Source organism: Triturus cristatus, chromosome 1_2 (assembly GCF_964204655.1).
Source record: "Triturus cristatus chromosome 1_2, aTriCri1.1, whole genome shotgun sequence".
Taxonomy (NCBI): domain Eukaryota; kingdom Metazoa; phylum Chordata; class Amphibia; order Caudata; family Salamandridae; genus Triturus; species Triturus cristatus.
This window is the reverse complement of record NC_140580.1, coordinates 664184465-664208865: the sequence shown is the minus strand read 5'-3', so window position 1 is coordinate 664208865 and position 24401 is coordinate 664184465. Positions and strand designations below refer to the sequence as shown.

The window sequence follows — 24401 nt, the reverse complement described above, 5'->3', positions numbered from 1 at the left end:
TTAAGCTTATAAGGCGCATAGCTACCAAAAAGGTTTCCCAGCGCCGCCATACAGGACAAGTGTGAATACTTTAGTTGTCGTGGACCTACTGATTGAACAGCCAAGCCTTTAGGTGTTTTCGAAAGTTACTGAGAACAGTTTCTTTCCTAAGGAATAAAGGAAGGGAAATCCAACAGGAGAGGACCTAGGTAAGCAAAAGACCGACCACCTAGCCAAGAACGTGAGATCCTAGGTACTACAAACTTTGCTTGAGTAGCGGAACGGAGGGACCGCGACGGAAGATACAGGTGAATGATGGCCTGTAAATATTAGTATTATATTATATTAGGAGTCATACGTGGAATCTGACATAGCAACCTAGCTGCTGCATTCTGTACAAGTTGAAGCTTACGCTTCACCTCCTTATTGGCTCCCAAGTATAGGATGTTGCCATAGTCCAATCTAGATGTTATAAGTGCTTGGATTACTGTTTTTTGCGTGGGACTAGGCAGCATTCAAAGGATCTTCCTGAGCCATTTCAGGATAGTGAAGCAAACCGAAGCTACTTTTACAACTTGCTGCTTCATTGAAAGCTGGTTATCAATAGTCACACCTAGGTTGCGAACTTGGGTAGCAGGTGTAGGGAGAGTCCCCATTTCAAGAGGCCAATGCTGGGGGCCCCAGAAATCTACATTGTTACCCAGAATGAGAACCTCGGTCTTCTCCCCAGTAAGCTTCAATGAATTAGTCGCCATCCACTGCAATTTTCCTAAGCCCTGTCTGAAGAAAGGATGAGTCTGAAGACCTGTTTGCCGACAGAGAGAAAATTATTTGAGTATCGTCGGCATAGGAAAAAAATAGACAACCCTGCTTCTTCTGCAATCACAGCTAGCGGCTTAACATAAATATTAAATAACAGCGGACTCAGGATAGAGCCCTGAGGAACACCATAGGGGGATAAATGAGTTTTTGATGCTGCCTCTGATGAAAAAACTTGAAAAGTTCGATTATTCAAAAAATTACTAAGCCATCTGAGTGCTGGGCCAGCTATCCCTAACGAACGTAACGCCGTCAGTAACATTGGGTGAGACACCGTGTCAAAAGCGGCGCTTAAATCAAGTAGAATCAGCGCCGCAGTCTCCCCAGCGTCCAGATGTTCCCGTAATTTCTCTGTTAGCCCCAAAAGTGCTGTTTCGGTCGAAAAACCTTCCCGAAAACCTGACTGTGAGGGGTGTAAGAAATTTTGAGTGGCAACAAATTCCGTTAACTGAATATTGTAAAATGTGTTTTTCCAAAATTTTGGAATACACTGGAAGCAGGGAGATAGGGCGGAAGTTGGAGAGCTGCTCTGGATCAGCATTGGCTTTTTTTAAAAGAGGAAGAACCATGGCATGCTTCCACTCAGCAGGTATAATGGACTCGCAAATGGAAGAGTTCAGTAGCTCCATGATCACGTTTAAGACAGGGGCATCCAGTTTTTGCATCACTGGAACAGGAAGTGAATCATTTGGTGAGCCCGATCTAAGACTATTTAGGATCTGCTTAAATATAATAACATCTAGAAGCGCCCAGTTTTCAAATAAAGATCTAGCATATCCTTGGTTCTCCTACAACTGTTCCATAAAAGCAGAATCAGATGTCAGAGCGACATAGTTATCAGGCACTAAAGAGGCGACTTGTTTCGTTTTAAAAGTCTCATAGATTTTTTCAATTTTAGTGAGGAAAAAACCAGCCAAGTTATCACATTGAATTGCATTGAGAATAGGGGGGCTGGGAAGATTATCGGTACCAGACAAATTTCTGACAACTCTAAATAAAGTTTTGGAATTGTCCTGTACCTTTATTATAGTGTTGTTCACAAATTCCGCTCTGGCAGTGTTACACAGAGAATGATAGGCTCGAATTGCTGTTTTATAGGCAATCTTGGAGTTGTCAGTATAGGGTCATAGGGTCTGCCACTTGAGTGTCACGTTCTCCAAGTGACATCAAGACCTCCACCAGGAGGGAGACTGTCTGGTTGGCGACAGTTGTAAGTGAAATTAAAATCACCTCCTATCCTGTAGGTTAATCTTTATTGTGAGAAAGGAATAGGATAGGGCAAAGACCAAAAACAAAACAGTGTTAAGTGGAGGAGTCACTGATCCACAACACCTAGTGGTTGGGTCTACATGTTTCGGCCTGGAACAGCCCTTGCAAGTCTATGGCGTTCAACAGGACAAGAGGTATGGAAGTCTTACACTTTAGGGCTTTCCGGGGCTGTTTACATGGGTAGACTCACTCACCTGTCTTTGTCAGACAGCACACTTTGCTCGAGACGGAACGTGATTATAGGTGTCATCTCTTGGCCTATAACTTAAGCAGACATTTCAAAAGCATCATGGTATGGAGGATTTTAGGATGGAGAGAGACATGCAGCAGTACTGCGAAGGACGGTTCTGAGCCAAGCCATTACCTTTGTCCTAAAATTCTCTATACCATGGTGCTTTTAAAATGTCTGCTTAAGTTAAGCCTCAGGGACCACTGGATATGGGATGTGGGTGAACTAGAAGACATTAACAGTACAAATCCTACACAGGGCGTACTACAATAGGGACAAACTACACACAATGGGCAGAGCTGCAAGGCCGACATGCTTGTGGTACAGACAGTAATGCTAGAGGGGATTTCATGCACACCCTATAGGGATACCCCCTCATCTGTGGGTACTGGACTGCGATTCCGGGGTACTCGGTAAGGTCCTGTAGGTGGTACTTCTGGCTGAACCCACATATGTCATATTAGGTATCCCAAATGATGTAGATATTCCACAAGATCACCTTCTCTTCACTGCTCTGGGCCTAGTAGTTGCAGAACGAGATACAGCACATAGGTGGAGGGTGGCGGAAGTTCCAACAACTCAAGAGTGGAGGAGAGGTATGGACCTTTACATGGCAGTGGAGAAGGTTGCATATCCCAGCAGAGGTTGCCCCCGAAAAGTCTGTAAGCTATGGTACCGGTGGATCAGATACTATGGGCTTAATCTTGTAGATGATGCTCGGAACAGTCCGTGAAACCCTTGGGTGAATGCGAACTGTCATGTGCCCCAGGGTCGATTGGTCAGTAAATAAGAATGTGGCATTTGAGGTGAGGTTATGGGTTTATGCCTGTCCACACTGCAGTATTTTGACTCCCTTGTACCACCATAAATATGAATTTACAGCTAAAAGATGTATTACAATCTATGTATGTGTCCACCATACAACTGTTAGCACTGTTTGTTTTTCAATATGGTTACACTGAAAATCGCAAAATAAAAAAGATATTTGAAAAAAAAAGTGACGGACATGGTGGTTCGCTGACCCCAGCAGGCCACCATGCCTGTGATGGCTGTGACTCCTAATGGGTCGTAAACTGCCACCTACCGAAATAATATTCATGAGGTAGGTTGATTTGCGACCCACTAGGAATTAGTACGTTAAAAATAAAAGTATCATACATTAGGAATTGCGTTTTCCTAATTGCCATTTGGAGAAAATCGCACATTTTGAAATCACTAGTCCCAATGTAAGTACATATGGCCCCTAGGTCACTATTAGCATTGCCATCAGGGCGGGTGTAGGACCTGGGGTCTCCAGGCCCTATGGGGCGGTAACATGGCACGAGCCGGTCGGGCAACCAGTGGACTGTGTGTTAAGCAACTATACAACACGCACTCCACACGCGACGAGGAACACACACAATAAGTGACGCCACACCTTAAAAGTTATGTAATTGCTTAAGTTTATCCCAGTAGGTCAAGCTAGATGCAATTCACGAGGCAACAGTACATTTTCATAAGTGGATACCACAACTCTTGGCAAGGTGCATGTCATACAGGGACCATCAAAGAGGGCTATTCCCTAACTGCCACTCAGGGGTGATATCCGTACTGCCTGCAATGAACGGGGCCACCTACACTTCGGGACGGAGCATAAATAACTGGGTGATACTCGTAACCATGGGCATTTAGCACGTTAACAGTAAACATGAATAGCAGAGCGCTACTCGTAATTAAGGACATTCAGTGCATCAACATGAAATATGCATAACAGTGCGCTACTCGTAATTACTGGCATTCAGTGCATCAACATGAGATATGCATAACAGTGCGCTACTCGTAATTAATGGTATTCAGTGCATCAACATGAGATATGCATAACAGTGCACTACTCGTAATTACTGGCATTCAGTGCATCAACATGAGGTATGCATAACAGTGCGCTACTCGTGATTAATGGTATTCAGGGCATCAACATGAGATATGCATAACGGAGCGCTACTCGTAATTATTGGCATTCCGTGCATCAATCTGAAATATGCCTGACAGAGCGCTACTCGTAATTATTGATATTGCGCACATCCATATACAACCTGAATCCCCGAGTGTTACTCGCAAGTAATCGTAGGGAGCACTTCAAGGCAGTCCCGGTGTACACGGAGCAGTTAGTCGGACATGCGTGGGACTCGCAGAGCGCGTCTCGCGGGCCCCGGTGCAGTTCGTAGGGCACCACGCTTCAGTGCAGTCCTGGGGGGCACCAAGAAGGGATCCCTCGGCGGGGTCTCTCCGGCGCGATGACACGGGGAACTCCCACGGAGAGGGGGACCCGGGCGAAGGGTGCGGTGTGGCTCCCAACCAGTAGGGGGCGCACCGGGGACAATCCCAGGCTCCGGGCTTACCTCGATCTCGGCGTCCGCTCCAGCGACGAGGGGGAACTCCGCCTCGGCCTCGCGACTCTCCTCACACAGCTGCGACGGCAGCGACGGGGCTCCGGGCTTCTCCGCGGGCCTCGCGACTCTGCAGGGCACTTCCTCCGGCCTCCAGGCCGCGGTGGTGAGCGCGCTGGCGTCGACGTCACAGGGGGGTGCTCAAATTAAGGATGGGGGTCTGTGCTCAGCGGAGCACGCTGCCGGGGGTCCCAGACCAGGTCAGGGAGCGCAGGGGTCACAGCGCTAATACCTGGTCGATCTCCGGTGGTTCGGTAATCTGCTTTGCATAGAGTTTTAAGGGTCAGTCTGGACACGCAGTCTCAGCTCTTGCATATAAGGTTAAAGTTCAATCTGGACACGCAGTCTCAGCTCCTGCATATAAGTTTCTTGTTCTCAGGTATTAGATGAAGTCTTGTTGGCGCAGATGTATCTGGCGCCCTTAAAGAGGGTTCTGTTACAGGGGGTAGGGATGGAGAGGGCGACTAGGTCCTTCCTAGTCAGGCTGGGCAGAGGTTCTCTGGGTCCTCCTACTGCTGGGCAAGATCAGTGGGTTTCACAGGGTCCCTCACTCACTTAAGAGGCAGCACCTAGATCCTGTCACTCTCAGAGGCATAAGTCCCTGGCTAGGCCCTACCGCCTACACTCCTGGTGGATTCTTCCAGGTCTGCTTCACCCCAATGGCCAACTCACCACAAAAGTTTCCCTCCCTCTCTTAAGTAGCCCTAGGTCAGGTGACCTCTAGCCAAGGCGGCAAAAGAAAAACCACACCTCCCTTCTAGAAGGTTCCAGCACATTCCAGGAGCTTCCCCACTCTACCTATGGGACAAAAAGGCGGGCTGGAGTCGCAACATTGTTGTGGGGTTCCAGCCAGCTCCTGGCAGCTAGGGTGCTACTAGAACAGGCCACTCTGCAGTAGCAGGGGCCTGTGGCAGCCATCTTGGGTGAAGGGAGCACCTGCACCTTAACACTACAAAAACGAAAAAATTCAGGGAAAAAGGGCCAAGTCCAACAGCGGGGAAGCACTGTTTCTCAGATCATAGTTAAAAACCCTCATTTTTAATAAATACATTACGCCGATAGGTGGCTCCACGTCGCATTGTCTGCTCCGGAAATGACGTGCACAATACATATATAGGTGCCCCCCAGCAAACTGACCTTAGTTTTATGACTATTTTTCCATGGCAGAAGCACAGAGCCATGCTGAGGTATAAAACCTGTGTGTCGTAGTGAGATCCTGAAAGACCTCTTGAAGGAGAAGTTACAGTTAGCAGATTGGGGAGGATAGATAAGGAATGTGCAGCTAGACAAAGTCTCTACTAGATACAGCATTACCGAATGTAAGTAATTTGTTCATTTGATAGAGACTTCTAGCCCAGACTCCTTACCTTACAGTAGATACTAAAGCAACCTCTCCCAGGAGGAGGATTTGTGGGCTGCTTAAAATAAAAAGTCCCAGAGATTCAACAGGTGAAATGCCTATCATGCCGGACCTGACTGTCCAGGCAGCAGTGTTTGACAAATATGTGAAGTGTGTAGCGATGCCCCCGTGGATGCCTGACAGTTGTCCAGGGCTGGGACTCAGCAAGCTAACGTGGTGGCTGCACCCTTGGCTCTGGTGGAAGTAGCCCATAAACCTTCATGGAGATGCTTTTTGGTTAGTGCATAGCAGATTTTAATGCAGCGTACAATCCATCTGGAGATACTTCACTTGTGCACTGCTTTGCGACAACAAAACCCACAAATAGTTGATCGTACACTAGGAAGTCTTTAATACAATCAATGCAAAACACTAACGCTCTTTTTTGATCCAGGCAGATGAGTCTCTCCTTTTCTTTGGAAGGGTGAGGTGAAGCAAAGAAACAAAGAAAGTCAGCAGCATGATGTTCTGTCCAATGTGAAAAGGTGTCACAACCTTGGGTAGAAAGGATTCATGGGTTCTAAAGACCAGTTTGTCCAGAAAGAAGGTAGTACAATAGGGTTGACTGAGAACGCCTGCAACTCACTAACCCTCCTGGCAGATGTAATCGCAACGAGAAAGACTGTTTTGGTGGTGAGCAGTGGAAGAGAGCAGCTGTGCATGGACTCAAAAGGTGAGCACATAATAAACGTATGAATTACTTAAGGTACTATTGTAGCATAATGAAAGGTGTGGGTGGAAACGTGCTGTAAAAATAGATACGGTTGATCTGGAAACCGCAAGAAAGCAAAGAGGGTCAAAAGATATCCTTTAACTGTGTCCACAGCAAGGCATTGCTGAGCTAGCGAAAGAACAAACATAAAAACTTCAGACATGGGTGCAGTCAGAGTGTCAACTTGTTTTGCAACACACCAAGCCACAAATTTGACACATCGGCAGGTGTACACTGTTTTGCTTGAGAAACTCCTGGCTGCCAAGATGACATCATATGCTATGGGAGAAAGGTCAAACACTCTCAACTGTCTCCGCCCAATCTCCATTGCATGTAGATGGGAGAGTGTGCAGGCTCTGGTTTAGAACCCTGCTCTGTCGCTGTGACAGGAGGTCCTCCCGAAGGGGCAGCCTGATTGGAGGACTAATACTCATGCTCTGGAGTTCGGGATACTATGCTCTCCGTGGCCAATCCGAAGCCACAAGGATGAATTGGGCTAGTCGGTCCTTATCTTCTTGAAACTCGGGGCAGAAGTGATATCGGTGGAAAGGAGGATTGAGTTTCACTTAAGACAAAATGAGTCTCTGAGCGAGCGCCACCTTGGGAACTCCAGTCCACAGAAGGGTTGACATTGTGTGTTCTTGGCGGTGGTGAAAACATCTAACCAAGGATCTCCCCAGTTGCGGAAGAGACATTGCACAACCTCCGGAAAGGTGCCGCAATTTGTGATACGCACGGCATCGCCAGCTTAGTTTGTTCACCCTGACGTTAAGGTGGTGCAGGACCAGGAAGATCTGGTGTACCAGCCACATCCAGAGGCCCAGAGCCTCCTGGGACAGTGTCCAGGATCCCACTCCTCCCTGTTTGTTGCATTACCACTTGGCGGTGGAGTTGCACATTCACTCTTGAATCAGCCTTCCCATCATGGATTGAAGGAAGGCTTTCAATGCCAAGTGTATCGCTCTCAGTGCCAACAAGTTGACATGGATCTGAGACACCACCGGTGACCAGAGTCCCCTGATCTCCACCTGTCCCAGATGGCTGTCCCAACCCAGAAGTGATGCATTTGTCACCACTTTGAGCTATGCGTGGGGAAGGGAAAGGGGTCTGCTACTGACCCAATCTCGTTTTGTCAGCCACCATAGCAGGTCTTTGGCAGTTCCCTCTGATAGCCGGACCAGATCAAAGAGATTCCCCTGATGCCGCATCTATTGGAACATCAGGTCTCAATGCAGAGCTCGCATATGCCAGCGGGCGTGTTTTACCAGCAGGATGCAGGAGGCCATTAGGGCCACCAGCCTAAGAACCAGTCTCACTGAAATCCATGCTAGAGGCAGAAACATCGATATAATAACCTGAATATCCTAGACTCGCTGCTCTGGAGAATAAGCGCAAAATTGCACTTTGTCCAGAAAGGTGTGACTTTGGGTTGTTGATAGAGAACCCCAGTGAATGCAGAAGGTCCACAGTACTGTGGAGGTGGGAGATGACTGCCTGGGGCAAGCCCACTTTCAACAGCCAGTCGTGGAGGTAGGGGAAGACTAAAATTTCCAGCCTTTGTAGATGGGCTGTGACCACCGCCATCAACTATGTGAACACCCGAGTGGCGCTAGTGAGCACAGCGAATCAAAAATGCTCCTGACCTGCCATGTACCCCAGCTAACATCTGTAGGCTGGCAGGATGGGAATATGAAAGTATGAGTCCTGCAAGTCCAGCGCTACCATCTAATCTCCAGGATCCAGGGCAGACAGAAAATGAGCCAGAGTGAGCATTTTGAAAGTTCCGTTTTCATGAAGTAGTTGTGAGAAAAAAGGCACACTGGTGTACAAATGTCCGCAAAAAGTCACAAAAATACAGTTAAAAAATTACCCTGGGGAGCTCAATCCAGATCTGCGCTGATGGTGCCGAAAAGAGGGAACTGAGGCCAGCAGAGTGAGGTGGGGTGTGTTGGCATCTCTATAGGCACTGTGCATGCACTTCTGGCACGGATGACACAATGTCACATACCAGCGTGCAAGGGGACTGCTGCAGATCCAGTCAGACACCTGGGGAATAGTCTAAGGTAAGGAATCTGTCACTACAAGTCTCAATCAGATATGCCTTTTGACGGATTTCACTTGTTTGACGACAAGGCAGATTCAAGCCTTGGAATACTGTTAGGCGAGCCGAGCCACAGTATTTTCATTGAGCCTCTCTGCAGCTGCCACACAATTTTCCCAGCAATTCATTCCCTTCAAGGATACTCTAGAGGGTTGGCATACAGGCAGCACTAGGCCTTTCCCTGCTCCCTCAGTAGGTACCCCAGTCCTTTCGGGGTGAGGGCAGACAATGTCAAGGTCATCAGGGACAGCGATCATCCAAGTCCCCCAACCCTGAGGCATCAGCTTTCAAGCCATTTTAGCTTGCTCTCAGTCACACACGACTACTCTAGAAGGTCGAATCCAACAAAGGATCACGTCTGACAGATGGGTTCTCTGGATGGTTGAACGTGGCTATCATATTCCATTCCTTTCTGACACAGGATCTTCCACCCACATCAGAGCAGCTTTCAGAGAAGCCGCAGGCCATTTGTTACAGGATGTGCAGGCTCTCTTGTATAAAGGGGTCATGGAGACGGTACCAGACTTGCAAATAGGGACTGGTTGTTAATCCAGTTATTTTCTTGTGCTGATGAAGGACGGAGGCCTTCATTCTATTTCAGATCTTTGTTCCCTGAACACCTTTCTGTGCAAAGACGGATTCAAGATGCTCAGACTGACCTAGGTTTTGTCAGCCTTGGATCTGGACAAATGGATGGCAGTCTTGAACCTGCAGGATACACATCTTTCTATACCCGGCCTGCAGTCCCACAGACGTTACCAGCAGTTCAAGGTGGGTCAGGAGCATTTTCAATTTTGCTATGCTCCCCTTTGGCCTCACCAGTGCGGTGGTCGCAGCACACCTTCAGACGATGGAAATACCAGTTTTCCCTAGGCCGATGACTGGCAGTTGAAGGCAGGTTCACCACTGTCAGTCGTAAACCACCTCCAGACCTTGACCTCATTGGGGCTTAGACTCTACGTGCCGAAGTCACATCTGACTTCTTCACATACCCTCTTATGATTGGAGCTATGTTGGAAATGGTGCAGTTCCAGGCCTTCCCTATGTCACAAACGAGTCCAAGACATTCTGACTATAATCCTAATGTTTCAGCTTCTGCCCTGGGTCTCAATGAGATTGGCTGAGGCTTCTTGGCCTCTTGGCTTCCTGCATCCTGCTCATTGACTAGGTAACCTCACCTTTATGCCATCGTAATTTAATTTCAAAAGAACAGTTGGTACGCGGGGCTGCATTCTAGCCCGTTCACTGGTGCTTTCTACAGTATTACCTGCGTATGCTGGGAAATAATTAAACCAAAACATTTTTACTGTGGTAAAAAAACACAAGTCTTTTCTGTCCAAGTGCATTTGCTACTCTTGTCTTTGAGCCAACCTGTAACGGTAAGGCAGTAGGGTCACTCAAGCGTGGTTCGAAACAAAATGCACTTAAAGACATTCATTGACAAAGTATGTGCTTACAGGATGGAACTCAGTCCAGGGGAAGCTTCCACAAAATCAACACTATCACACAAAGCCAATGATGTCACATATACCCCCTCAATCAAAGTAGATGGAGGAGTGCACTGGTGAGCAAATAACTTCCTTCATACAATACCATGGGTACTCACCCATCCCTCTATTCTGTGCCAGTCCTCCTCTCATATATCCAAGTATTTTTGATGGACTGCGTGGCTGCCATATTGCCAATACCCTTCCCTTAAGGTAGTATTTTCACACTGAACCAGATCGCGTTTGAACTGGCCAGGTGGCATAACGTTGTACCCTCCCAAAAACCAAACAGGTACCTGCACCTTTATGGGTGGTCTTGCTGCCTACTCGCGTGGACCAAGAGCAACCTTTCTTACGCCTGCCTTGTGAGTGCCAAACAGTGGTTCTGATCAAAGGCAGACAAAGGCAGAAGGAGAAGTCAACTGACATGGAGCAGGAGCGACTCTGCTTCCAGCTGGCGAGTGAGCGGGAAACTGATGCTTCAATCACAGGCAGACTAAAGTGGGGGAGAAGCAGCAACCCCTCTGGGCCCTGATTATACCTAAAACTGTCCTTAACTATCTCTACAACAGTTGAAAAGAGATCTGCCTACTGCTCGCCAGATTTTTATTATATAAAATCGACATCAGCAACTAAACAAGCAAATAATATTAATATTTAAAAAACGGAACCTCTGAGTCTGTATGTAACTGTACCAGAGATGTTATCGAATATATGACCTTTGATGTCATCTGTGACCCAAAAGAGAAGTTTTGGTTGTATAAAAACATTGCAATTCGATGATGTCGAGGGATGTAATTAGGTTACATTCGGTATTTCGCCATGCAAGCAACCATCACTCTGAAACCAAACATGAAACAAAAGTAATATGCTACGACACATGCCAATTCCAAAGAGCTCTTGGATTTAACTCCAGAGAACAAACCAAGGGCTAAAGACACACTTGATAAATGTCTTTTTATTGTTTAAAGTACAAACGATCAGAGACAGAGATACCCAAGACTACGTGGAAAAAGCCGGTTAACAATAATAATCAACTATAGACCCCATTACAAATAAGACACCAAACTGTGATATGCCACCTTTTCAGAAAAAAAGAACTGAGCAAAACTGTGAGAATAATTGAACAGCACCATAAATGCACGCAGGATGGCTCTTTTAATATTTTCCATCTCTCTGACCACAAGCCTTGAGACGGAACAATTGAACTGGGAATGAGACCGCACTATACACTAATGGAGGCTGAGGTGTTTTTGTTTTGTTTAAGTAACCACTAGCTTATAAGAAGAGCCAAACCTCATTAAGGATAATTGGCTGTTGATAGTCTGTGTCCCGACAAGACAAGAAATGTATGCAGAGATGAATGTTTCATCAGTTCTACAGACAGCGCATAACAATTATAGGAACACATCCAAAAAGTGGCCTGGAATTAAATACAGCCAGCCGAAAAAAAAGGTTACTCCTGAAAGAGTAGGAAAAAGCCAGTGCCTCAACCTGGTGATTTGCGTCAGTCATTAGTGGAACATTTTATAACAGACTGCGTAACAGGGATTCTTGCACCCCAAAATCCACAGTTGTATTCCTAGGCCTGGGCGGAGTTTGTGGAACTCCGATACGCAGTACTCTGCGAAGTGACATAAAAACTCCGTGGAGTTCCGCAAGCGGCGGAGTGCGGCACGAACTGCAGTTCGTGCTGATCTTCCTGCCGCTCGGTTAGAAATTCTACCCGAGAGGCAGCTCTCGCTCGCTAACTTACCGTTGGCGGGCGGGGAAAAAACTTCGCTGCGCTAAGTGCAGCGGACTGTTCTGCACTCCGCGAGCTACGCAGAGTGCAAAAAACTTTGCAAACTCCGCGAACGGAGCAGAGTTCACCGCTCAGGCCTAATTCCTATTAGTGTTTAAGTTTCAAGAAGAGCAAACGTCCTGACCTTGATTACATTTTTAATGGCAAAATAATTAGATGCAGAATGGAGGAGAATATCTAAAATGGCAGCCATGTTGTCATGTCCACACAAGCTTCACCAGGTTGTGCAGTGCTTTCAGGACACTAAGAACACACAGATCCTGACTTTTTACCTTACTCTGACATTTCGGCACAAAACAGGCAGAGTGGCATACTTTGAATATGTTTTGTCTTGCTCTCAGAGACACACAACAAGCTGCTTATGAAACGTCTCTGGCTTTTTCTCACAATAAACTGGCGCAATCCTTGTAAAAGGTCCAGGTGAGTTCTCGGATACTGTATTGGCACATTCTGTGTCGCACTGATTCACTGCTTGCCCGCAAATGCTGGAAAAGTAACTCAATGTCTCATGAGATACGCTAAAAAAGATCTAACTTTTACTACCCAGGTAATCCTGTTTGGGCAGAGGTGAACAAGGCTGTATTAAAGTTGAACTGCGGTAGATATTATTTAATTGAATAGGTTGTATCTGTGGAAAACTACAGTGTACATTTTTTCTTATGTACATTTTTTGTCATGGAGTTTTTTGATACCAAATGCCCACTTTAGATATATATCTTCAGCAGAGATGTTTTTTAGGAGTAGGTATGATGGTTTTGCATTCCCTTGATTTTTAAAATATATTTTTAGTGATTCATGTGGCTATTTAGACATGTTATTTGTCATGCAACTGCGTCCTTATATCAGAACTCCAACTAAACTGCTGTCGTGTACAGGCCAAGCTGCTCCTGCCCACTTTGCCTCCATTAATGAGCCGGCCGCGTTTCCCAGCGCTAGCTACATTATCATTTCATTGTGACCACACCGGCAATATTTATGCCGTTACCATTTCCTACATATGTTTCTTAGAGAACCATTTTGTTTGTGGTCTTCAAAGTATAACAGCATGCAGTCAATCCTTTCTTGCAAACTCACTTTTCCCAAACCCGCATGACAGTAAAGCACTTACAAGCAAAGGACACTGTAGCTAGCGCCCATAGGGCAGTTCACAAAGATCCTATGGGTCGCAATTGTGCTTGGTTCCTGCTCTGTTTGTCACTCCTACATCCTTCAGAAATCTTATATCTCAGTCAGGGCTGGATTAACCATGAGGCAAAATAGGCATGTGCTTAGGGCATCAGGCGATAGGGGCACCACAGAAATGTGCCCTTGCCGGATTTACCATAGACCATATGGTGCAAAACTGCAAATGGTGCTGCTGAACCTATAAATAAAGTAAGTTTTGTTCATTTCGAAAAATAAAATTTTATTTTACAATTTATTATTGTTTATATTCTGAATTAGACATTTTTTTGTTTTTTCGAGGTTTATATACCGCGAACTAGACCCAAATATATCAGGTGTCAGAGCGCTTTACATGAGCACCAGTTTCATAACAGATGGACACATTCGTTTTTGTTAGGCACGGGGAGAGTAGGTGATTTGCAAAGAATCACAGGATGTTGAGCGTCCCTGCCGAGACTCAAACCCGGTTCCCCAGCTTCGAGGTCGACCGCTCTAGCCGTTAGGCTACATCTGCTCCGCAGATCTATATGGGGGCACCAAAATGTTTTAAGTGTTTAGGGCCTCTAAAGGTCTTAATCCTGCCCTGGTCTCAGTCCTCTCATCTCTGTAGGACTTATCAGTAAGAATCAGTTCACACCTTTATTTGTCACCTCTTCATCCTGCAAGAAAACAACGCATTATCAGGTTTTCAAGGTTTTGTGTTATGCTTTTACTGTTTTGCCCTCATTTCCGACATACTTCCTGCCACTTCTTCCAGGGTTACCTCGATGGCAGAGGGAAAGAACTGCTCCCTGCTTCGTGAGAACAAAGCGCTGCAACCTCACCAAGAGGCCCTGTGATTGACACAACTTGCCCAGAGTTCCTCTTTTCTTTCAGCGTCACCTTTTATGATCAGTTAAAATGGCCTTCCTTCTATCGTCCTTCCAGCCCTCTGCACGCAAAGCAAAATTGTACACCAAAGCGACACTTTGTGTAGCAGTCCTTGAGGATGGTCACCTTTATGTGCTTTTAATATAGATTTTCAAGTCGCTTATTAACTGGTTGATGGATATTACTACGCCATTACAGTCGTTTTTCTCAGTTTATTGGGACAGCCATTATGACAGTGTTTGCTGATGAGAAGGCAGCTCTGCTCTTGATGTTAAAACTTTTGAGAATGGAGAACAATTGAAGCGTCTTAGTAGATCCTTCTAGAAATGCCGCTCTACATAGGGGAGTGAGAAGTTGGGCAACGTGATTACTCGGAACTTGTCTTTTTTTTAAACTATGGCCAGCTACTCAAAGGAGACAGCTAATCACAGTTTCAAAAATAAATGTGGGGAAGTGTGTCAGGGGTCCTGTGTAAAAGCAGGTCCCTTTTTCTGATGCCACAAAAGGCCACTCAGCGGATTGTAGGGTGGGGGGGGGATGTTGGGGGTGAGGGGGTCCTGCTTGGTAGTTGTTCACTCCATCCCCAGTCTCAAGCATCCTCTCTCCACCTTCAATTGACGGTGGAGGTCTTGCCTTCTCATCCATCAATTTCCTGCTCCAGGATGTCTCTAAGTATGGCACCCTGAACCATGATAGGGCATAGGGAAGCAGGCTTGGAATTTGTACTATGTATTGTGTAGCTTTGCACAGTCGGAAAACGAGGGCCTGATTAAGAGTTTGGTGGACAGGTTACTCCATCACAAACGTGACAGATATCCCATCCGCCCTATTACGAGTTCCATAATATCCAATGGAACAAGTAATACGGCGGATGGGATATCGGTCAATTTCGTGATGGAGTAACCCGTCCGCCAAACTCGTAATCAGACCCTTAGACCTTACCCATAGGCCAGATTTTGATTACTATGCACAGTAAAAAGACTACGCTATTACGTACTTTATTCGATTTTAATGACTGTAAATGTCTTCTAATCTTTGGTTTGATTTAGGCATTGTTTAAATTCTGAAGGTTGAAACCTAACTAAACGTTCGGTAGTGGGGATGATCGTCCTTGTTTTTTTCTTATATTGTGCTCCTGAATTTTGGGAGATTTAATTATAGGAAGAACAGCTTGTATGGCAATAGAAAGCAAAAAAATGGAAAGAATTTAATTATAGTTTTGTTTTAAGACTCATGAAATAACTATTCTTTTTTAAGCAGGGTGTCGCTACTTTTTTGTGTTAATCTGCTTATTGCAGTTTAAATCTTTCAATTGAGCTTGGTCACACGGTTGTCAGCGGAGAATATTTCCCACGGCATACTGTTTAAGTACAAATACTTTCACGAACTCCAAGCAAAGAGTTTTACTACTATATGACGTCCTTGCAGAAGGAAGGGTCCAAGGACGAGGTCTTGCATCCCCTAAAACAAAGGAACAAACATAGGAATGTTGATGCTCCGGGCTTCTACCAACCATTAGAAGACTGGAGAACTCCATTGTCTTCAATGGAGCACTCAACATTCCAATGTTCTAATATGGTTCAGGAGCAGAGAATGATTTCTCTTTGTTTTATGGGGACAGGTATGGGGGGCATGATCTGCCAACTACAGCATCCGCAGAGGCAGTGATCTCCAAAGCTAAGTCACTCTACAAGCCTTCAGAGGTGCCCACAGTGGGTGCATGAGAAGAAAACCGTGCATGCTTGCTTATACAGACCTCTGCCTTCCGGCCTCCACGACTCTACAATTCTCTCTTTACACTGCAAACCCCCAATATATGTATCCATACTAAAGTGCCAACATCAGCATACTGATAAAGCGCCGCACATGCTAGTGCCTTGCTTGCCACTCTACCTCTTAACATAGGCACTTTGATCTACGGTGATTAACCAAATGCCAAACAGTGTTTTCTGCTTTTGCATTTTATTAATCAAAGTAACAATACTGTTCTATTTATTCTTAGACAACCTTCACAGAATCGGATAAGCTTGTAAGGCCAAACCCTTCTACTTGTTCTGCATGTATCAAGAGACACCAAATGCGGCACTGTTTTACGTCTCCTGGTCTCTTAACTTTAGCCTTTCCCTATTTCAGCCTTTTCTGTACACTTTTCTTTTCTTTGTTTTTTTAAACTGTCAGTGTTTTATACCTTCGAATGCACAGGTGCTGGAGACATGTAATGGATATGGTGTTATCCAAACAAGTGGTCCTGGGACATATTACAACATAGAGGAGACCTAATTCGTCAGTTGGAAGAAGTGCTCTTCTCATATACACCCATTCAGCTATTTACCTGCAAAAATAATTTTAGAGCTTTAGATTACTCTAGACTCTCTTGATGTGCATTTATTCCCTAATCTATGACTCCGAAAAGCATTTTGTTGACGTTGACGTTTTTTGGACGTTAGCAACAGCTGTGTCAGTATGGCTCATGATGATACCCATAATACCTCACAGTGTATCCGCCATCTTCAGAATCGATTTCCCCCTACAGTGTATTTTTTTTTCTCTCAGAGTTTTATATAGCGCAAACTTGACCCGAATCGGGTATCAGAGCGCTTTACGTAGCACCAGTAACGTTACATGAGGACACACATTCATTTTTGTGAGGCACGGGGAGATTTACCCAGAATCACAGGATGTTCAGCGTCATTGCCGAGACTCGGACCCAATTCCCCAGACTCGAGGTCGACAGCCCAAGCCCTTAGGCCAACTCCTCTCCTCAGCTTCCTGTTTCTGAAGCTAAATATACTGCTCAGAATATATGGTAATGCTAATTTTATTTTGAAATAGTAGAGCATCATGTGAATCAAGAATAGTCTGAAACTGCAAAACCATTGATAGAGGTAACAATTTTTTCTTTTGTAGCATGAAATATTCTAAGATCTGCATGCTTTCAACCAATTTCAAAGCTGTACCCCAATACGGAAGTGGGGGTGATGAAAACATAATTTTTAAGTTTGTCTTACTGTGGCCTCTTGCCTCGCATGAATAACACAACATGGATAACGCATAGTTAGTGGCTAGGCCTGCCCACATTTTACTCAATCCTGTAGATCATGGATCATTTGGACCAGTGAACCCCTGAGGCCCTCCAGATCGGCTAGCAAGATCTCTCTGACCATGACGATAAGGCATGGCACTACTTTATTCAAGAGCGTAAAAGCTAAGCTAGCTGAAGAAAATATTTTCTTCTTAAAGACACTGTTACGTTTCAACTCCTATCAGTGGGGTTCTAAGAAAAATAATTCAGATTCATGTTATTTGTGGTTCCTGACACACAATGTCTCATCAAAATCTCAGGGTAACCTGGGGCTGTACTTTGCTGAATTGCCACATGTCGGCTGAGTGCAGGTGCTGAGCGCTGCTTAGACCAAGTGACCATATGAATGTTCGTACGGTACTCATTAAATTGTAACACTGGCTCAGATCAAGTTGTTTTTTTTATTCTAAGGGGAGAGTGAGAAGAAATACGTCTATGTACAGCTTCCCAGTCTTATATACTAAACACAACAAGTACGTAGCTCCTTAATGTTCTGATCATGAATCTTAGATCTCATGAAAGAAATCTGATATTCCAATTCTGGAAGAAGACACCTCACATACATTGTTGTGACATGTTTAATCCTTGGTGTCCTATCGCCCTCAGGGTAGGCGTACCAACCATGAGGAACTCAATGAATAATGGGAGTTCTTAATAAGAATTTCTGGATATGTTAGGATCCAGTAACTAAAAATATCTAGTGGGAAACCCAGAGTATGTTTCTCTTTATTTATAGGGTACCATGGTATAATTAAAAGGAATCACATTGGGATGTTTCCTGAATTTAATGATGGATACATCCATTTACCAACATGTTATGGCCTCTTAAGTTGACCACCAGGGTCAAATGTCTTTTCAGGGTAGTGTATTATGTCTATGCCTACCTATCAACAGTATGAGTTACACTCCAGGTGTTAGTGATGAGACCTACCACTCTCATACCATAGTAATGAAGCAGGAATACCTGAATATAAAGACAAACAATTTTTAGTATACATATTTTATCCATCTGATAGTGTTTGCTATAAAATATGTGCCTCTATCAGCACACCCCTGGAATGAGTATTTCAAAAACAAACAAAATCGTGGAGTGCCCCATGTGTAGAAACAGTGAATATCACAATGAAAAATATGCTAACACTGCAAACGTGATTTTTTGTGTGTGTTGTGACCTATCATAACTTACTCGCCTTAGGGTTGCTATTACGAGGAACACCGCCCTGTAAACACACACTGCAAAAGGTTTTAAATGATTGCTTATAGTGTCGCCTAGTCTTGAACATTTATATTCAGTTGTCTCCAAAGTGGTGCATGGCAGTCATCCCCCATTGTCGCAAGGATTGATCGCCATACATAGGTTCATTCATGCGGTCACTTTACTTCGAATTAGTCATGATGCGAGTTTCTTTTTAACCAGGTAACAGACACCACATTTAAAATTACACAGGGGACACGCAAAATAACAACATATAGGTGCATTAAATAAATGAATGATATTCATAAAGCACACTATATAATGGCCTGTTTGCACGAGATATTTGTTTGCTTATTGTAGCATATGTACTTCATAGTGGAATATTATTCAAGTCAAGCAGCAATAGTTATGTTTGCCTACTGGACACCCCATTCTACTTACATTAATTTGGACCCCGTAAAATCCTCAATACGCAAAGACAGACAGTAACATAAACCCCAGCGATGTCCCAGTTTTAAGGGATTCCAATCGTTAGTTCAGACACGAAGACCCGATTCTAGCTTATATCCAGAAATTCCTATTGAGGACTCACATTATTGTTCAAGTTCCTCAAGGCAGCCGTGGTCCGTGCAGGTAGCAACGGTGGGGCGGTGGGGCCGTGTTGGGGGGGGGGGGGGATTTCGAGGGACGATGCGGAGGGAGAATTAAATAAATAATTAATTTTCCTTCGACATAGTCCCTCGAAATCCCCCCACGTGGCCCCACCACCCCACGGCTATTACCTGCACAGACCACGGCTGCCTCAAGGTGATATTTACCTACCCTGAGGGGGAGAGGACACCAAGGATGAAGCATGCCACAATAATGTGGGTGAGGCGTCCTCTTCCAGTATCTGGAGATATGTTATTTATTTCATGAAATCTCAGATGCAGTTTGACCTGGTTGAAGAATTTTAGTCCATAAAATGGCTTTGGTTTCCAAAGAAGGTAATTTCAAATCATGTGCTTCTGCGGTTGTTCGTACTAAGACAACTAAAGAAGCACTTTCTTCCGCTTGTACACCAGGTGGAGTGTCCAGTTCTGTCTCTGGTGAGTTTGCAAATCTAAGTACAGCCCACCATCAGTGTAATGAGGGGAGGAGACTGCCTGTCCTTTGTCATCATTAGTGTAGTGATGGACATTAGGCATGCCCTGGACTGCTATAAACTCAGGGCCAAAGTCAGCCTTTACCATCCGATAGTACTGGTGTCCTGGGCGAGGCAAAGTTTGAGAGTCACGTTTTACAACTTCTACATGATCTTTAGTTATATCATAAAGTGATATAGGCCTGGAATGGGCCAACAACAGTTTGGGATCAGAACGGCTTCTGTAATCAGCTCCAGAATCAGTATTGGCACTGGCACGGAAGGAACAGGCTTAGACCCTGGGGCAGATGTGGAAGTCTGAATGGCTTTGGTGCAGCCCCATAAAGGAGACCCAACAGGGCAGTCAGAGCTGATGGAGGATCAACCGGCAGAAGTCCTGCTGAGGGACGCTGCGAATCCTGAGGGCCCAAAGGTGCACCGGAGGGAGCGGACCGGGTCTAAAATATCTGCAGCATGGCCTCCATGAAGGCTTCTGCTGTGGGGCCACTGATGGCCTGTGGTATTCAGGGTGCACCGTGGCCAACAGAGGAGCTGGATCAGATTTGTAAGGCACTGGAGGCGAGGAACCTTTTGAATGTAGCCCTCGCGACTTCTAGTCTGATTTCGAGTGGCAATATGGCAATATGGGGTCTAGTCCCATTTGGCCTACTTGCGCTTGTGGCATGTTTTTGAATCTGACTTATCTGTTTGAATTTGACTTAGATGGAGAGTGACCTCATGACCTCGACTATGAATGAGTCTGTGACTTGGAGTGGGAGGAGGACCTCTGTTTTAAAAGGGACATCCTCTTATGCTCAGCGACATTAGGTTTCACCCAGTGCTCCTTGACTGACTTTAGGTGCATAAGGGCACACTACCGACTTCGAGTCATGACTGGAGCTCAGGCATTAGAGGTACACTTATTGGGGCCCTTGGCCAACATCTGCTTCCTACAGTCATGGCATGGCATGAACTGTATTTGTTTAGGGGAAGACATTGTCCCACACAGTGACTGAAGAGAATTCAGAGTCTTCGAAAAACCGAGAAATTGGGAGCAGACCTCCATATCTGCACAGGACAGCACAGTAAGAAAGGAACTGACAAAAGTGTGCAGGGGTGGAACTTATATGCAGCTATGCAGTAGAACGTAAAAGGTGGTGTGCAGTCACTTTGGATCAATATGGCGCCACCCACCAGCATACAGGGTGAACTGCTGGAAAATGTTCTGGGTCAAGTCTGGTGCCCGGGAAAATTCTATAGGTGAGAAATCTAATTTCGACATATTCATCAGAAAGTTATGATAGGAATACAAGGCGTAACAATATCTGGAAAAGCCATCAGGTGCAACAAACAAGTGATTTAAAAAGTTTATTTCAGAATAGAAAATACTTTTTTGATAGTGTTTTACAAACAGAAGATTGAAGGATAGCCAACCATGATCTGGTGTAAATTAGTTTGAACAACTAAACATCTTTGCCAAAATCAAACACAACAAAACAAAAGTAAAACCTGGAAGGTCCATTGATTTGGAGGTACCTACCCAAAACTCCATACTCTGACAGAGAGCTGTTACACACAGTGTAGGGAGCCTGGTTTGGCCACAGATGGTTCATTGGTACACACGTCCTTTTGTCAACATCTTGGTCATGAAGTACATGGTGACGATGACTGTATTCAAATACAAAAAAAAGATTGCTGGAAACATACTTCTAAAGAGATCACTGTGAACATGTGTATGAGGGCCACATATGTAAGATACAATATTTAGAATTTAGGCAGAAAACTGTTTAGATTAAAGAGGTTGCTGTGAACGCACAGAAAGTTGAACAGAAGTCAAACATTTGTTCCTATAGGATTATAACTTCATGTGAAACTAAATTCCAAAGGGATTTACAAAGAATCTCCGGAGAACTCCTAGAAATCTGGAAGTCGCTGATATCCAGGAATACTCACATGTGCTGAATTAATGCGTGTGAAATTTGTACGTGGGGAACGTTCTACAAGCCTAAATGTGGATTTAGATAGTTCATAGGTCTTCTCTCCATTGAGAACGCCTTATTACGCCTTAAAAATAGGGTTGGTTTTGTCCCGCTTCCCTACCCGGGAACACATATTATTGTTACAATTTACTTTAAAAAACTGTGTATTGAAACACAGAACAAAACCACACCATGTTCAACCAGGGACCAGGCATAACAATAATTTCAACATAAATAGCTTATATCCAGTAGGGCTGTGAGCAATTAATATTGCAGAGACGAATGGGGGGTGGGAAGGGTCAGTGGTCTTGCATAGACTAACCTCAAAATGGTGCACACTGTTAATAAAATCGTCTCTATTGAGTCCTGGGCCACAAGTCTGGGCCACCAAGACAATGTGACAACCCACAATCTACTACAGGCAAATGCAATAAATGTAAACGCAGACAGAGACCATAGATCAACACCAAAAGAACACAAGAGTCACAAGTCCTGGACTACAGACAACATGAGTCCCAAGTCCTGGACTATCATCAAAAATGCAGAAGCCTGTGACAAAATGTGTCGCATTTATAGAAACAATTACTCGACAACAAAACTCACAGTGTGGAGGGTAGAAGCACTCTGGCCTAGGCACCCCAGACAATAAAGGTTTTTCTCAGTCCCTGTATGTCTTTCCTTTCAGCAACAGTTTTAAGACTCATGGCTGGGAACAAGGGGAACGACCAGCCCTGGGATAACATTTCCTTCGACCCGGTAGCTCATCTTAGGACCAACTCTTGCATAGTTCATCCTAGAGGATTTGAAGCCCTGTGCGAGAGCCTCATCTTGCTTTGATCGTATTCCTTGAAAGAAGCCCCTCCGCCTTCCTCAGGACAAAGATGCTGAGTTGCCGGTCAAGGACTATTGCTTTTGGAAAGAAATCCTCAAACGAGTTATTTAACTAATGCTCTTTTCTAGACCATGGCCAGCTAAACATAAGCTGCCATTCTGCAATTCTGGAACTTATCCTCTAAATGGGGACTGAAGTGCTGAAAGTTAGTGAAAGTCTTGCTCGTTTCTCATACTTAGGAATGGAAGACCTCCACTGTGCTTGTTTTCTTTTCCAATATATGTATTGCTATTTCCACCCCATGTAACCTTGCCAACAATGCATATAACTTGCCCTCTACAGCCACGATTTTGATCTCCACACTGTTGACCTTTCTTGTGTATCCTTCCCATCAAGGTCAGAGTGTTCTCACCTCTGGACAGGCTTGACTAGCTGTCTTTATTGGAGACCACATGTTAAGGAGATTCAGCACTAGAGTGCAGCCTAGAACAGAATTATTCCTCCGAAAGGGCAGCATTTTGGTAATCTTCTCAGATGCTTTTATGCTCCTAGGAAGACAGATCTTATGAGTCATTCCCATGCTAGTCACCCTCCAATCTGCACAGCTGCAATATGGCTCAGTACACTCAGACATGCATATAGGGGCAATGAAGCCCAGCTGTCACTGCACCAGCCACCACCATCGAAAGATACGTCAAGAGAGAGCAAAGAGTCCTGCAGAAATGCAGGAGATTGATAACACGCCCCCTTCCACTTTCGCCTCACGTCACAAGGAGATCTAATCTGATAGACAAACAATTTTCTGGGTGTCTCACTGTTTGCACCCTCAAGGGACCATGACCGGCGACCTCCCACATCCATCAAGCACTCTTCATCTAGATGAGCAGTGCCACAAATGCCATCTTTAGTTATTTAATTTTTTGTAGTCCTATACACAAAAAGCATCACTATAATGCAGTCAGTTTTCATCAGCCACTAGAACAAACTTTAGAGAAACAGTTAAATCGTTTCCCAGTCACAGAACATCTAATTCAAAGGTACCTCAAACGGTTTTCATTTAGGCCATATTCTATGCCCACACTCAGCATTCCTTCCGTAACACTGCCATCTTGAAAGTACCAATTTGAGTGTACAGAGGCAACCAGGTTGTGGGTCCACTTGAGAGAGAGGTGCTCCTCGACAACTCTTGCGTCCACTAGCACCAGGAGCACTAGTGAGCGCTGGGCACTGATTCAAACTGAGAAATTCTGGCAAAAAAAAGTGATTGCGATACAGAGAACGGAGGAAGTATCCATCCCAATGCTCATGTAGCCACATTACTCTTGAATGTGTTCAAAGTGGCCAACAACCGGAGGGAAGTATGTGTACGCTTGCAAGGTAACACCTTGAGAAAACGCCCCAACCTTTGTAGGTAGGGCCACTCAAATGCTAAATCTGCGAAATTTCACCTCATCCGTGGAATTTCGGCAGAAGCAAATGTATTTTGCATACATAAAATTCCATCCAAATTAAACTCTGTGAATCAAGATAGACAATTTATGTTACCAAAATGGTCATACTGTTCTCCTAAATTCAACTTTGGTGTACAAAATTATTCCTCAATTTAGTTCACAAAAAAAACTGCAGTTTTTGGTGAACTGTTCTGAAGTCACTGAATGCTTTTTCTAAAATGACAGTTGAACACAGAAAGAGTTATTTGCTTAGCTGGTGAACATGAACATATGCAGAAAGTGTTTGTGCCGATGTCTGTGTGTGTACACACACACACACACACGGAAAGAGAGCGGGAAAACAGGAAAAGGCAAAACAGGTCTTCATTTATGGTCAGCGGAGGAGCATTTCTCTGAAATGCTCATTCTATATATACAATTAGCCGTCCACATTTTTCCGTGAGCTGCATGTTTATTTTCTGTGAAGTATCATAAAATGTA

General features: G+C 44.8%; 1 protein-coding gene across 2 annotated transcripts in view; it reads right to left on the bottom strand.

Annotated features, from left to right (window-relative positions):
- OGDHL (oxoglutarate dehydrogenase L) overlaps positions 1-24401 on the bottom strand; it is a 713311-nt gene that overhangs the window by 236901 nt on the left and 452009 nt on the right. For both annotated transcript variants that reach the window (XM_085608435.1, XM_085608426.1), the window contains one exon: positions 21200-21327. In XM_085608435.1, coding sequence (XP_085464561.1) covers positions 21200-21327 — 128 coding nt within the window. The remainder of the gene's footprint in view (positions 1-21199; positions 21328-24401) is intronic.